This window comes from Physeter macrocephalus, chromosome 3, assembly GCF_002837175.3.
Source record: "Physeter macrocephalus isolate SW-GA chromosome 3, ASM283717v5, whole genome shotgun sequence".
Lineage (NCBI taxonomy): Eukaryota > Metazoa > Chordata > Mammalia > Artiodactyla > Physeteridae > Physeter > Physeter macrocephalus.
The window spans coordinates 23,439,270-23,453,767 of NC_041216.1; the positions used below are offsets into that span (position 1 = coordinate 23,439,270).

The 14,498-nt window shown below is 40.4% G+C and overlaps 1 protein-coding gene across 1 annotated transcript in view; it reads right to left on the reverse strand.

The window, feature by feature from the left end:
- The window catches only part of VPS13D (vacuolar protein sorting 13 homolog D), a 236,236-nt gene that overhangs the window by 108,408 nt on the left and 113,330 nt on the right, over positions 1-14,498 (reverse strand). The window contains exons 54-59 of the mRNA XM_028487836.2: positions 14,279-14,387; positions 8,485-8,648; positions 7,263-7,371; positions 4,902-5,081; positions 2,835-2,951; positions 1,865-2,014 (exon numbers count right to left, since the gene is read on the reverse strand). Coding sequence (XP_028343637.2) covers positions 1,865-2,014; positions 2,835-2,951; positions 4,902-5,081; positions 7,263-7,371; positions 8,485-8,648; positions 14,279-14,387 — 829 coding nt within the window. The remainder of the gene's footprint in view (positions 1-1,864; positions 2,015-2,834; positions 2,952-4,901; positions 5,082-7,262; positions 7,372-8,484; positions 8,649-14,278; positions 14,388-14,498) is intronic.

Genomic DNA, 14,498 nt, shown 5'->3' on the forward strand with positions numbered 1-14,498 from the left:
AAAAAAAAAAAAAAAAAAAAAAAAAAAAGTTATTCATGATTTAAAAAAAAAAAAGCAGACATTTACCTAACAACAAGAACAAAACCCTCTAACAAACATAATAATTACAAAATTCCTTCCAATTTTTTTTTTTTTTCCTGTCTCCTCCTCTCTCTCCCCTCTGGGGATTCCAATTATCCATATATTAGGTTGCTTGAAGTTTTCTCATAGGTCACTGATGCTGGTCTCTGTGCGGTTTTTTTCCCCTTGGATTATTTTTATCTGGGTATTTCAACTTGGACAGTTTCTCTTGTTATGTCTTTAAATTCACTAATCATTTTTTCTGCACTGTGTCATCTGCTACAGATCAAATCCAGTGTTTTTTCCATTTCATTTTAATCTCTAGAAGTTTGAGATCTGTATGTCTTCCATGTCTCTACTAAACTTTTTGAACATGTAGAATAGAATACAGTTATAATGAGTTTTAATGTCCTTCTCTGAAAATCCAAACATCTGTGTTAGCTTTGGGTTACTTCTGAATGATTATTCTCCTCATTATATATTGTGTTTTCCTACCCCTTTGCACACCTGGTAATTCCCGCCCCCCCCCCGCCCCGGTACACGCGGGGCTCTCACTGTTGTGGCCTCTCCCGTTGCGGAGCGCAGACTCCGGACACGCAGGCTCAGCGGCCATGGCCCACGGGCCCAGCCGCTCCGCGGCATGTGGGATCCTCCCGGACCAGGGTACGAACCCGTGTCCCCTGCATCGGCAGGCGGACTCTCAACCACTGCACCACCAGGGAAGCCCCACACCTGGTAATTTTTGATAGGATGCCAGATACTGTGATTTTTGCTTTGTTGGGTGCTGGATGTTTCTGTATTCCATTAAATCTTGAGCTTTGTTGTTCAGACACATGGTTAATTTACTTGGAAACAGATTGATTCTTTCAGAGTTTCCTTTTGTGTGACTGATTTGTTAGGTAGGTCTGGAGCAGTGCTCAGCCTAGGGCACATAGCTCACCACGGAGGCCCAAGACTTTCTGGAAGGCTCCTCCCAATGTCCCATAATTATCAGTTTCCCAGTGTGGCTGGCGGTGAGCAGTCGGTGCTGTCCCTGTGACCCTTCTGGATGGTAGGTTCCTCTGATCTGTCCTTTGCTGACTATCTGCAGGGCCCTCTGCAGATCTCCCGAGATTTCTTTCTGTGCAGCATGCTCCTCCCAGGTTTGCTGTCCTATGAACTCTGGCTGCCTTGGTCCTAGGACTCTTAACCGTGTTCAGCTCATCCACTCTGCTGGGTTCTATCTCAGTCTCTCCGCCTGGTAACATGGCCTGGAAACTTTTTCAAGGCAGCAAGCTGGGGTGATTGCAGGGCTCACCTCTTCTGTTTCCCACCTCTCAGGGATCACTGTCCTTTCTTGCCTGATGTCCAGTGTCTTGAATCTGTTGTCTCCTTATTTGATCTGGATTTTGGGGGTGTTTCAGGTAGGAAAGTAAATCAGGTCCCTGTTACTCCACCTTGGTCAGAAGCACAAGTCCACTTCCCTTGTTTTTCTCCCTATGGTGAACTTCAGTTCCTCTAAATTATGGTTAGATGATTTCTGCTGTTTTCTCTATTGGCAAGATGAGGGACCATGGGTCACCTTCCCCCATGCCACCTTGACTAAGTTATCTAAGTTACTGATGCTATATTCAGAATTCTGCTCTACAGAAAAATCAGTAAGACAAATATAGGTAAAAGAATTCTTTTCATAGAATGATTTTTTTGAAGACCACAAGAAATTTGTGCCAAAGCATTAAAGTTTTTAGAACATCAAATACTGATCTGGTTGGCTGTTCAGCAGGAAGAAAAGGAGATCAACAAGTCCTAAGCCTCCCCCTCTCACCTGTACATCCTGTATGCTGAGTTCTAGCATATGACTGGTGGCCAGCTGTGTGTAGTGCACATTGATTCCCGTAAGACTTGCAAAGACCAGTTCTTCTGGGACTTTATTAATTAAAGACAACCCAATTCCACCTTCTAACTTCACAAGCACCTGAAAGGAAACCAAAATATGGCACACTGACAGTTTAAAACAGAGCTCAAGGTAGCCAGGGGAGTACAAGGAAATAAATGGCTTTAAATCCCTCTACGTTGCCTCTAAGCAGATGAAAACCAGGTAGGAGCTGTATTACTCACCTTGACGGCTCAAATTCCATCATCTCACTAGAAGCCCTCCTCTCCAGGCACACTCCCCACCCCAACCAGAACTCCACAGTGATATGATAATACCTCTACCAGAGCACTGATGACATTCTGCATCTCATTGCAGGAAAATAATCATTTGAGAATCTTTGTCCCTATTTGAGAGACAAGCTCTTATTAAGTTATTCACCAAACTTCTATAACATCCAATACAGTGCTTTACATATAGGTTTTTTTTTTAAGATTACTGAATAAATATGGAATAAGTGTGCTTTTTCACACTTATCTCATGTTCCTTTCCAAACTTTTCACTTTCTTTCCAATGCCCAAACAGGGCCAGGGAAACAAAGATGTCAGAGTCAACTGGGGCCAAAAAGATAAAACCTAGTTTGCTTATTCTCAGCCTTCGCTCCTATTTCAATAATTTAGCTTTCTTTATTTTCATCTTACTGTAACAACATTTGTTGCATTCTGATTTGACCTGAGCTGTCATTTAAGTAACATATTCACACATTCATGATGTGACAACATTAAATACTATGAAGTAACACTGATACTTAGAAGTCACAGAGGTCAGAAAGAAAAGAGAAGGTCTCAACTGAGAAAACCAAAGAGCAAAATTCTAAACAAATCTGTAATGAAGAAATGACCTTGCAATAGCTAATACGTACTTCCAATTCCTGCTCTGTGTCTGGGTTCTTTAATTTCTGCAGCTCTTGATCTGTAACAGGAAGTTCATCCACTTCGTACGATGAACGGTCACTTTTCCGCTGGGAGAAATCTGTTATCTGTGGTCAAATAAAACACTGTACTTACAAAGAGGGCTCAAACTTCCACTGTGAAACCCACTCCATACCAATTGTGTAAGTCAAAGTCACTATATGCTCAATAATCCTATGGAAGTTAGTGGTTTCCAAAGCACTGCTAAGGTAAGATTTATATAATAATGAAGCAAAATTTGGTCTTGAGTCTGTATGACTAACACCAAGCTGTAGACCTTGAGAGCTTCATACAGTGGGAGTTAGGTATCTGTAGGTGATCTAGAATTATAGCTCAAGGCGAAACATGCAAACCTCAGGATCAAGGCATTCATTTTTTGCCTTAAGAGAAGGGTGTTTTTTAAAGAGATATTGTGGATTATGGTGTACTATCTCAGAGAATTTACTGTTACACATCAACATCTTTTCTTTTTCCTTAACTCTAATTCCCCATGCCCTGATAAATCCCTTATCTCCAGCACAGAACTCTCCCTGAGCTACAGACCCATACTTACACTGACTTCCGGACACCTTCTTGTAGATACCATACACTTCATAAGTCCAAAACTTAACTCCTCATTTCCCCCCAGAAGTCTGCGCTGTGTACATCTCTTAGTGATGGAGATCATCATCTTCCTAGTTGCCCAAATCAAAATCCTGAAGGCCATTCTTGACTCCTTCTTCCCTCTCATCCGCACATTCAAGCAATCACTAAGTCTGACTGACTCTACCCCTTAACAAGCTTTCATTTCTATTCATTTCTCTCCAACCTCCTCCTCATGTCCACCTCCCTGCCATGTATTCTAGTTTGGGTCACCATAATCTCTCATCCAGATCCCTCCTAACTGGTCTTTCTCTGTCTCCAGTTTCACTCCAATTCTCCACACTGCAGCCAGAGTGAGCAAGTTAAAATAAATTTCTGATCGTGTCACTCCCTGACTCTTTGTTGCCATAGAAAAAACACAAAATCTTTAGCATGTATCAGGCTTTTAATGTTCTGGCCCCTGCTTCAGTCCCCTGCCTATTTCTTAGCATATTCTATGTGCCAGTTGGATCACTCTCCTTTATCTCCAGGCTTTCAATGGAGATATATAACTTCCCATATATATATATATAATTTACTTATTTTGTTTATTGCTCATGGCTTATCTACCCCACTAGAATGTAAGCTCCAAGATGGCAGGGAATTTTGTTTGTTCACTAGTCTAGGTTCAGTACCTAGAACCGTGCCTGGCTCTAATAGGGGCTCAGTAAATAACTGGTGAACGAATACTCTCATTCATAGGGCACAGCCCCTGCACCTTTCCTTCTTGATTTGGCTAACTCCCTTCAGTTAACATTTAGATCTCAGCTTAAGTGTTACTTCTCTTTGAAAGCCCCTGCCAGTCTCCAAATCTGGGCATACAGATCCTTTCTAGATATTCCCCATAGCACCCTCCACTCCTACTTTCATAACACAACATGTTAATTATCTGATTAGAGACCTCATATATCTCCTTGTTGTCAATGTTATTAATATATCAATTATTTAAATATATAATAAACATATATAACGATTGATAATAATATGTACTGTTCTTGGCATTATCTTCTTTAATTCTTATACTTTTTTTTTTTACTCATTCTTTTTTTTTAAAATTATTACTGAAGTATAGTTGATTTACAATGTTGTGTTAGTTTCAGGTGTGCAGCAAAGTGATTCAGTGATACATACATATTTATCTTTCTTTTCAGATTCTCTTCCCTTGTAAGTTATTACGAAATAATTCTTACACTTTTTAAAAATCATCTTGTATTTTACTTATACTCTGGTTCTTATAACAACTTTGTGAGGCAGGTTTTATCCCCACTTTATAAACAAGGACACGCCATCCTCACATCCAGCACAGATACTTCAATAAACATCTGCCGAATGACTGACCACGTGGGGGCAGGGGGAGCACAATGAGACTCCGGTCAGTTCTTACAATAAATTATCACCTGGAGCACTCTAGTTGGTCCATCTGGGATGACCCTGATGGATAACATTCCAGAACCAGGCCTCATTTTTTGGTTAATAAATTGTTGTTCAGGTGGAACTGGCCCCAAAAGCTCCATGGATGTGTCCGGACCAAGAACGACTTCAGCTCCGTCAAACAAACCAGAAAGCCCTCCTTTGGCCTACAGGACAGGGTAAAGATGTGTAAGAAAAGGCAAAGGCACTGACTTTGACAATTTAACATGTCATTTCAAACAAGTTACCAAATTTAAACTCTTCTGAAGGGTCATGGTCAACATACAGCAAAGCATTTACTGTTTTTTCAGCTTTACAGACGATAAAGAACAGGAGGATTACTTGGGCAAGATGGAAAGTTACACTACACGAATTTAGGGAATTCAAGGTAAGATAATTCCATGAATACAGTATATTAGTTTAGTAATAACTTCTAGTCATTAAGATAAGCTTAAAAAAAAAAAGTACCAAAAACCTTATTTCTCTGAGTATTCTCACTAGGGTTTGCTTCAAAAGCTGAAACATTCTGAAAATTTAAAAAGTATCACTATCACTGAGCTTTCCAATAAAAAGCAAATTCTGGACTTGAAAACCTCCCCAAACAGGCATATGGCTGGACAATCAAATATTCAAAATATGGTGCCTCTTCTAAAATGAAACAGGGAAATGTAAATGTCATCTGATAGCCAGCTATTCGGGCCTTTGAAGAAAAGTACCTTCTTGCTATATGCCCCAAGTAAAACGGAAGTCTGCAGGATGATGCCTTGGGGAGAGTGAATACAGGGCTAGAGAAGATAATAGCTAAAGTGTCTAGATCCCCCTTCTGTTAGTTTTTAAATAATAAGTAATGAAAAGGAAAATTTGAGCTGGGTTTATAGGACAGACTTCAACATGGAGAAAGCTTTTATAATTAAGTTTAGAAAGAAAGTGCATATACAACCTTATAAGGGTAGTGTCAGAAAATGTTTTAATGCCTTCAATTATTTTATTCAGAATAATAAGACTGAAACAAGTTTATTTCCCTAACCAAAACACATTCTGCTCTGCTGAATACTGCTATTATAGGGTCACTCAGAGAAATGATGAAATAGATTCAAGAAACAACAAACACCAGAAAGGGATTTTTTTTTTTTTTGGTTGGGTTGGGGGGTGGTGGGTTGGGCAGGATGCTCTAAGAGAACTGGAATTACATGGACTTTAGAAACAAACCAGAAGTAAAGTCAGGGTCAGACACGGAACCCAACAATTATAGCAAGCCTTCTTTTGCCTCTAGAAGTCTGAACTGCATTGCTAATTGAAAATCACAAATCCATCCCAGATGTGTGCTTCATATAAGTAAGCAGCTTGTCTTTGATGAAAAAAGCTCAGGGCACTAGAGATAAAGAAAATAAATCTCACCAAACAGCAGTCAGAGGCTCCTTACGGAGTTCTGCTCGCTCCCCCGGAGAACAAGCTCCCATTATGGAAGGACAGCCTGGTTTCCACCAGGGTCAAACACACTAAGAGCTCTCTAGATTCTGGGCCTTATGTTCTAGTGTTTACCTTTTGGGTAAAGCCCCAGGCTGAGGCAGAACTGCACACACAGTCACACGTGCTGTTCTGCTCTATGCCCAAACCTCTGAGACACCTTCCTACCCACTCATCTCAGATCCATGGTCTCATTCCTGGCCTGAGGCCAGAAGGAGAGAAAATCCAAATTCCTGGTAACTTTCCAAACACACATTTGCTTATAAAGTACCTGGGAGGTTTTCATGGGGTGGACTGGCTGACGTGAAGGCAGGGGAAACTGAACAGCAATCTTCATTTCGACATTTACTACAACAATGAAAGGCTTATTTGGGGACCACTGAGAATGCAGAAGTAAACAGAATCTAGGGCATGCAGAGCCCCTGAAGATTACTCACCATCTCATAGAACACTTTATAAAAGACGGTTTTAACCTCACAGGTCTAAAACTAAACCATCTAACTTAGTGGTGGGCTTTTAGCTGACATTTTTCGTTCTTTCTTTCTTTTAAAATTACATAGGTAATTTATCTCATCAAAGAAAAAAAATCCAGATAAGCCAAGGGAAAAAAAAAACCCATCCCTCAGAAGCAACCATTCCTAATACATTTCTTACATATCACCTTCAATAACATTTCCCATGTAAATATGCACCGATGCACAAAGTTTCGTGGTTTTCCTGACTAAAATGAAATAATACATATTTGCACTGTAATTATTTTTTTCCCATTCAACAACATCTCATGTATATCCTAATTAAGACTTTGTTTCCAAAAAAAAAAAAAAAAAAAAAAAAGGCTCAACCACTGCTTGCTGCATCTGGGGATGTCAAAAACTACTAACCTGGACAACCAACCCATGTAAACCACAGGTCAGTTTCCCTTCTCGGAAACTCCACGTCTGGGTTGTGCTTCGCCTACGATCAGGCTTTCTTAGCATCAGAGGCTCGTATCTAGAAGAAAGGAAAATGCAACAAGTCCTGTGAGTCAAATATTTCAGGCCTGAAGAGAGTATCAGGATCGTGGTTTTACTCTTCTTCCTTCCAATATCCTCTGCCCTTAAAATCTAACAGGCAGTTCGCTTGAATCCTATGGCAGCTAGGTATCTCTCAACGAGGAAAGAGGAATAAAACAAAATGGAAAGCAACGAGGACACAAATATGAATGCTTTAAGGATTCACAATACATATAATAGGGGTTCTTGCTTTCTCACAATGACAAGCTGTCATGTAGTACAAGAAATGTTTTTAAAATATTTTCAAAAATCCTTTTCTGTTTTATTTCCAAATACTTTTATTTTGTAATGGGTTTTAACTTGTAAGTCATCTAAAGTCATTTTGGAAGTAAACAAGGTATTAACTGAAAACACACTGATTTCACGGAGAAACCAAGGCACAGGCTAATAAAATAACTTATTCAAAGTTAAAGAGCTGATTTGAATCCAAGGAGTCAGTCATAAAAACACAATTGATTATTCTCTTAATAATTTATTTCTGCTTTCAAGGGATTTAGCAAAATTCTTAGTTTTAAAAAAACAAACTGTTCACTTCTCGGGAGCAGGGGTAGGTAGACGTTTGGATGAAAAGACATTCATGTTTCATAACATATCCTTCTTATAGTTTGATTTTTTTTTTTATCATCTCCATAGGCATTTCCATAATGACTTTAAAAAATAAAACGGAGGGCTTCCCTGGTGGTGCAGTGGTTGAGAGTCCGCCTGCCGATGCAGGGGACGCGGGTTCGTGCCCCGGTCTGGGAAGATCCCACGTGCCGCGGAGCGGCTGGGCCCGTGAGCCATGGCCGCTGAGCCTGTGCGTCCGGAGCCTGTGCTCCGCAATGGGAGAGGCCACAACAGTGAGAGGCCCGCGTACCGCAAAAAAAAATAGAAAAATAAAAAATAAAACAGAAACCCAATACTCATGTTTGGAAACACAACAGGCTTCTGTCATTGAAGAAAAATACAAATTCTTACTTCCTTTATAGACTCTTTGCTTTTTGGTGTAGATTTCTTCTGAGTCTGAATTTGAAAGCAGTGAACTTGAGTCAAAAGTTGCCATGCAAGTTACCTGTTGTCAGTGACTGCAGCAAGACCAGCAATATCTAAGATGGCAGAGCCCTCGGTGGGGCGGGCGGCCAAGGGCTTGCTGGGGTTGTGAGGCACGGAAGAGCCCTCGTGGGCCAGCATGCCTGTTCCAGTCATCCTCCACAGCTGAGAGCGCTTCCCTGGCTCCTGTTGGGCAGAGACAGCAAGAGCCGTCATGCGCAGCCACGGCTTCATACAGGGCTTCAAGAACTTCACACAGGGCTGGATGAATTCTCAAGTAGGGACTGTACTACAAGACACTTCCTGATTATGTCAATGCTTAATTCAAACTTGCACTGCTGTCAATCTCTAGCTGCACTTCGGATAAAATATGCTAAACTCTTGAACCAAACAACCAAAAATGACAAATAATACAAATTTTTAAAATTTATTTTTTTCATACACTTAATACTTTCTGAGCAAACCAGTTAGTCGAGGTTCAATCTAATCTCCTCCACTAGCTACACGGCTATGTTAACTGCTATTCCAGATGGCAGCCCTCCAGTGCCCTTACCTAAAAGAGGGATCCAATTATATAAAGTATATATGATATTCTCAGTATTTGGTCTTTGGTTATCCTCATAACTGGCAGACAACCAGAATTTACCAGAGCTCTCCCCCATCCCACGTTTATAAGGGAAGCATACTACATTGATGGTTTCCAATTTCCAATTTACTGGGTTTAACTATTAAGTGGATTGTATTCGAAAGTTATACTAGATTGATTGCTATTAATTCTAAATATATTTTCTCTTAGGAGTATTTTATAAGCAGTACTTGAACTTCCAGGTCAATCCATGAAAGTCTGTATAATCCATTATATATAAGAAGTAATAATAATAATAGTAATAATACCTCCTGAATATTTACTCTGTGTCAGCCACTGATCAGTGTGAGTTACACATAGCAATTCATTTAATCCTCAAAACAATCCAATGAAGTATATACTATTATTATTCTTACTTACAAATGAAGAAGTTAAGTCCCAGTGAGAAAGAGAAACTTCACCATGGTCACACAACTCGTAGGTGGTAGAGTGGAGGTCTGAATCGCTGCAGTGTGAGTCCAGGGACGACACGCCTACCCACTTTGCCACACTACCTTTCTAACACAATCCCTATAATTTCATTTCAGTAACACCTAACCGTTGAGAATACTCTTTCTATTGGGACGTACACTCCAACGAGACCTGTCAGGATCACATTCTGGGTACCACAAACCCATCCACGCTGCACCGCGTTGGAAAGACAGCTTTTGCAACAAAGCTGTCAAAGCTGCATTAAAAGCTAACAAAGTAATATGAATGCTGGAGTCGAATGCCAGGATCTGAAATCCAGCTGCCTCATTTACTTACTAGCTAAGTGACCTTGGATAAGCTACTAAATTTCTCAGAGCTCCTGTTTCCTGATCTGTCAAAGGGGGAAATTAAGCTACCTCTGAGGGTTCTTGTGATAAGTGGAATAAATACAAGGCACTTTCAGCACATACTTGGCACAGGGTTAATGCCTCAATAAATGTTTGCTATGTTATCATGATCACATCCCTTAACACAGCACATTATGTACAGCATCCTAGTTGATCCCTCTCACAAACCTGGGAGATCAGTGGGAAAATGAGGCTCAGGTAGGAATGTGAAACACCAGATATCATCATCTTTAAGTGGCAAAGACAGAACTCAAATCTAGAAGATATGATGCTCTTTCTTTTATTTTTTTTTAATTTTTATTTTATGTTGGAGTATAGTTAACAATGTTGTGTTAGTTTCAGGTGTACAGAGAATTGAGCAGAGTTCCCTGTGCTATACAGCAGGTCCTTGCTGGTTGTCTATTTTATTTATTTATTTATTTTTAAATCTATTTTAAATATAGCAGTGTGATGATGCTCTTTCTACTGTGTGCTAATGCCTCCTGTATCTGTGAAAAGAGATGAAACTGAGCTGCACTTCTCCACCCGCAACCCCCACATGCTTACTTCTCTGTTCACAGTAAGAGAATACATCCATCCCCAGCACCAAAACCACACGGAAAAGCATCTCAGTTTTCCCGGAGGTGTTCCAGATTGGGAATCAAAGCCCAGATGCCCATGTGAAATCAAGTTTTCATACATGGATTCCTCTATTGCCTGCCCGTATGTGCAAGCTCATCATCACTGGAAACTACCCAAACCTCCATTTAAAAACCCAAGATCCACCATTCTCCTTCCAGTTCCCTTCCCCTGCCCCCTTTCCTCACAATTTAGTCCTAAAATCTTGAGGTGAGACTGAGGGAGGGAGAAGGCCATGGGGGCTGTGTGAGGGTAGGTGGGTATATTGTGGTGGCCCGGCCCAGAGTGGGATGTTGCAATCCAAGGTGGGTACTGATCCATATAGAGGGGCTGGGGAGGTGAGCCTACTGTGCGTTGTCAGAGACAAAGACAGGTGAGGAGGGAATTCCTGCAGGGGGTGGGGTTGGACGGGGAGCTGCCCAACATGTGGAGATCAGGGCCCACGCCAGGTAACAGGGTGTGTCCACACTCGGTGGGTGGGTGGGGGGGGAGGCCACAACTGTGATGAGAGAACATGGGTTACATTCACGGGAACTGATCAAATTAATAAATACATTCTTAGTGTTGGATAAGGGAGTTACAAATATGAAAAGGGAAAAAATTACAATGAGCTTTGTGATGTTGGACTGGGATTAGAACTATTAGTGTGAACTGCTGGTTCTTAACACACAGAGATAGAGAAATCTGTTGAATACATAAATACACATATAAGATATATGTATGCATATGCACATATGTATACACGCAGATACAGTATGAGCCGTGTGTGTGCATATATACATCATGTATACATAAAATCGCTAGGTCTGTCCCTTGAGAGAGTCTGGGAACAGCGACACCACAACAGCAACAAGGGCACCTAGGGTACATATCTTAAGTTTCTAAATTCCATTCTCTGATAAAAGGAATCAGGCCTCCTCAAAGAAGTGGCAAATTCCGGGAATGCTGCAGGGAAAGTACAAAATGAGCCCAAAATAACTTGCTGTGTCAGAAAGCATGAAAGTGCTCAAGGCATGAGGGGGCATATGTCAAAAGGACACAGAAGGTTAAAGGCACTCCCACTGGCCAAATATGAGAACTGAGGATAAAAATAAATCCTGACAGTAACAGATAACACACTGAATAAAACAGGGAGCCTTGGGGACATACATAAAGCCACAGACTGAACTGTGCCCCTGCAAAATCCTTATGCTGAAGACCTAACCTGCAGTTGTGATGAAAATGGGGCCTTTGGGTAATAATTAGGCTTAGATGAGGTCATGAGGGTGGGGGTCTCCTGATGGGATCAGTGTCCTTAAGACACCAAAGGGCTTGCTTTCTCCTCTCCCCTCACCCCTGGCCCCACTCTTCCTCTGCCATCTGAGGACACGGTGAGAAGGCTGCAGTCCACAAACCAGAAGAAGGGCCCCCTCCGGGAACCGACTTGGCCGGCACCTTGATCTTGGACCTCCCAGCTTCCAGAACTGCGAGAAATAAATTCTCATTGTTTAGTCTATAGTATTTTGTTCTGGAAGTCCAAGCTAATACACATGCATGCATGCATACACACATAGATAGAAAACTTGATGAGGAACAGGATATTTACAGAGTCTCAAAGCACCTCTCCACAAAATATTTACTAAATACAAGGGAAAAGAAAAACTTCCTTCACAGTGGAGAAGGCTGGCAGACACCACCTTAAGCAAGTGCTAACGTTAACACCACCAGCAACAGGACAAATCCACTGTACAGAATTTCTACCAACTTCTCTGTAAATTTTTCTTTCAAAACAGAAAGTAAAAAAAAAAAAAAAAAAATCCCCCAAAAAAACAAAAACCTAAGAGGTCAACCTTATACTCTTGGTTCCTAATTCAAGCACATAGGTCCATTTCCTAGCGCCAGTTCAAAGAACATTGCCTAGTTTTAGATGTCAACGTAACTCACTCATCACCTTCCCTCCCATTTACTGGTTTTCATCCTCATCAAGTGAAATGACAACTGTGAAAGTATGTAAATTATAAAATTTTATTTAAAGTATTTTTTGCTACTTAATTTAAAAAAATCTGTTTTTGTCTACTTAACAGACACCTAGCCCTTGGAAATCACATGTATATTTATTATTAGTGTTTTGCTGATCACACCTGGTGATCATACTCCACTTGATAAATCATCTTTCTCTTGAGTTGGTTTTCATTCACTCTAACATCCTCATTAACTTGAACATTTCTTTGAAGGTCATCTGCATCATTTCCAAAGGCTCTTCTATTTTTTTCCCAATTCCTTGATTTCTGTCAGACTCTTTTACTTTTAGATTATTGCCTTTCAAAATTTCCTTTTTCAAAATGTTCAATAAAGTCTAGAAAATTGTTTACTTGCAATTACTACATCTCATGGTCTCTTTACTCATCACCATTCCCAAATCTTATTTCTAAAATGTATCTAACACATAAACACAGTCTTATATAAAAGAATGTGGTAACATTTTAAGCAAATTTGAATTATGTGACTTTCAACTAGTATGATATAAAAACACATGTAGAAGGTACTGGTTGATTGATAGATGGATGAACCTTGAAAACATTAGGATAACTGAAAGAAGCCCTTCATTAAAGACCACTCATATACTGACAGAAGTCCAGAACAGGGGTGTCTACAGTGACAGAAAGTAGATTAACGGCTGCTTAGGGCTGGGAAGTAAGGAGAATGCAGGGGTGATAGCTAAAGGATACAGGGTTCTTTCTTGAGGTGATGAAAATGTTCTAAAATTGAGTGTGGTTAGAGTAGTACCTACTGTGGATACATTAAAACCCACTGAATTGTATATTTTAAATGGGTGATTTGTATGGTATATGAATTATATCTCAATAAAGCTGTTAAAAATATAAAACTGAATTAGAAACACATGTATTAAAGTTTCACTTGATGTGCAAAATCTGAAATAATCTGAATCTGTCCCCCATTAAAAATGCGGTAAGAGTTGTACAACCTCAAAGCCAAATGAGTCATAAACCACCTACATTACTGCCACACATGATAGCACTTTAGTTGATTAAAGGGCATCCTCTGTCAGTACTAGGGCCACTTAGGTTGGAAACACACACCCTCTGTCAGGGTTGTTTTTGGATTATATGATTTATATTATGCAAAATTTTCCAGAACACACCCCTCAGGTAAATGGTTTCAAATAATTACAGCTGGTGATCTTCCTCCTCTTAAAGTGATTTCTGCACCTCTGTGTTCTCAAACAACATGCATTTTGAAGTCTGAACTATTTATTACCAGTCTTTCTGTCAGTCACAATATTTCTGGTCAAACTTTACTCTTTCTCTCAATATCTAGGTCTATTAGCGTAATCATTTCATAAACTAACTTGAAAAGAATGTTGGCATAAAAAGGGAAAAAATTGTCAGTGTGATAATTTTTCCACCGAGTTTAGGGAAAAGTAGATTAGGGGAGTGTTACAACAGAAAAAGAGTAATGAAAACGACAAATCACAAATTTGAAAAAAAAATAAATTCAAGAATTAAGTTCTTCGAAAAGGTATCAAAGATGAGAAGGGCGTGGAATTCCTAGAGCAGGCGTCATGGGACAGTGGGGAGAACAACTGGAGCAGTCAGGACGCCCAAGCTCCATGTGAGCACGGGCCTAGGTCTCTGCTTGCTCTTCTGCAAAACGAGGGGCTGGACCAGGTGGCCCCTGTCCCTTCCAGGGCTAAAAATCTTTTCTCCTAAACTCCAAGTTCTAAGCTCTCTTACCTTCTTCTTTAAAATGACTCTCTGCGTCTTTGGTGAGACATCCAAGACGAGCTCTGCACAGGTAATGGCTCTGTTGGAAGCCACAGGCCGTCCTGTCCCCTCCTGTAAACTAGAATTGAAAAAACAGTAACAGTCATAATACACACAAACACACACATATACATGTGGACTCACATGCCTATTCATGTACTCATAAGCAAACGGCTAAACCTCCACCATA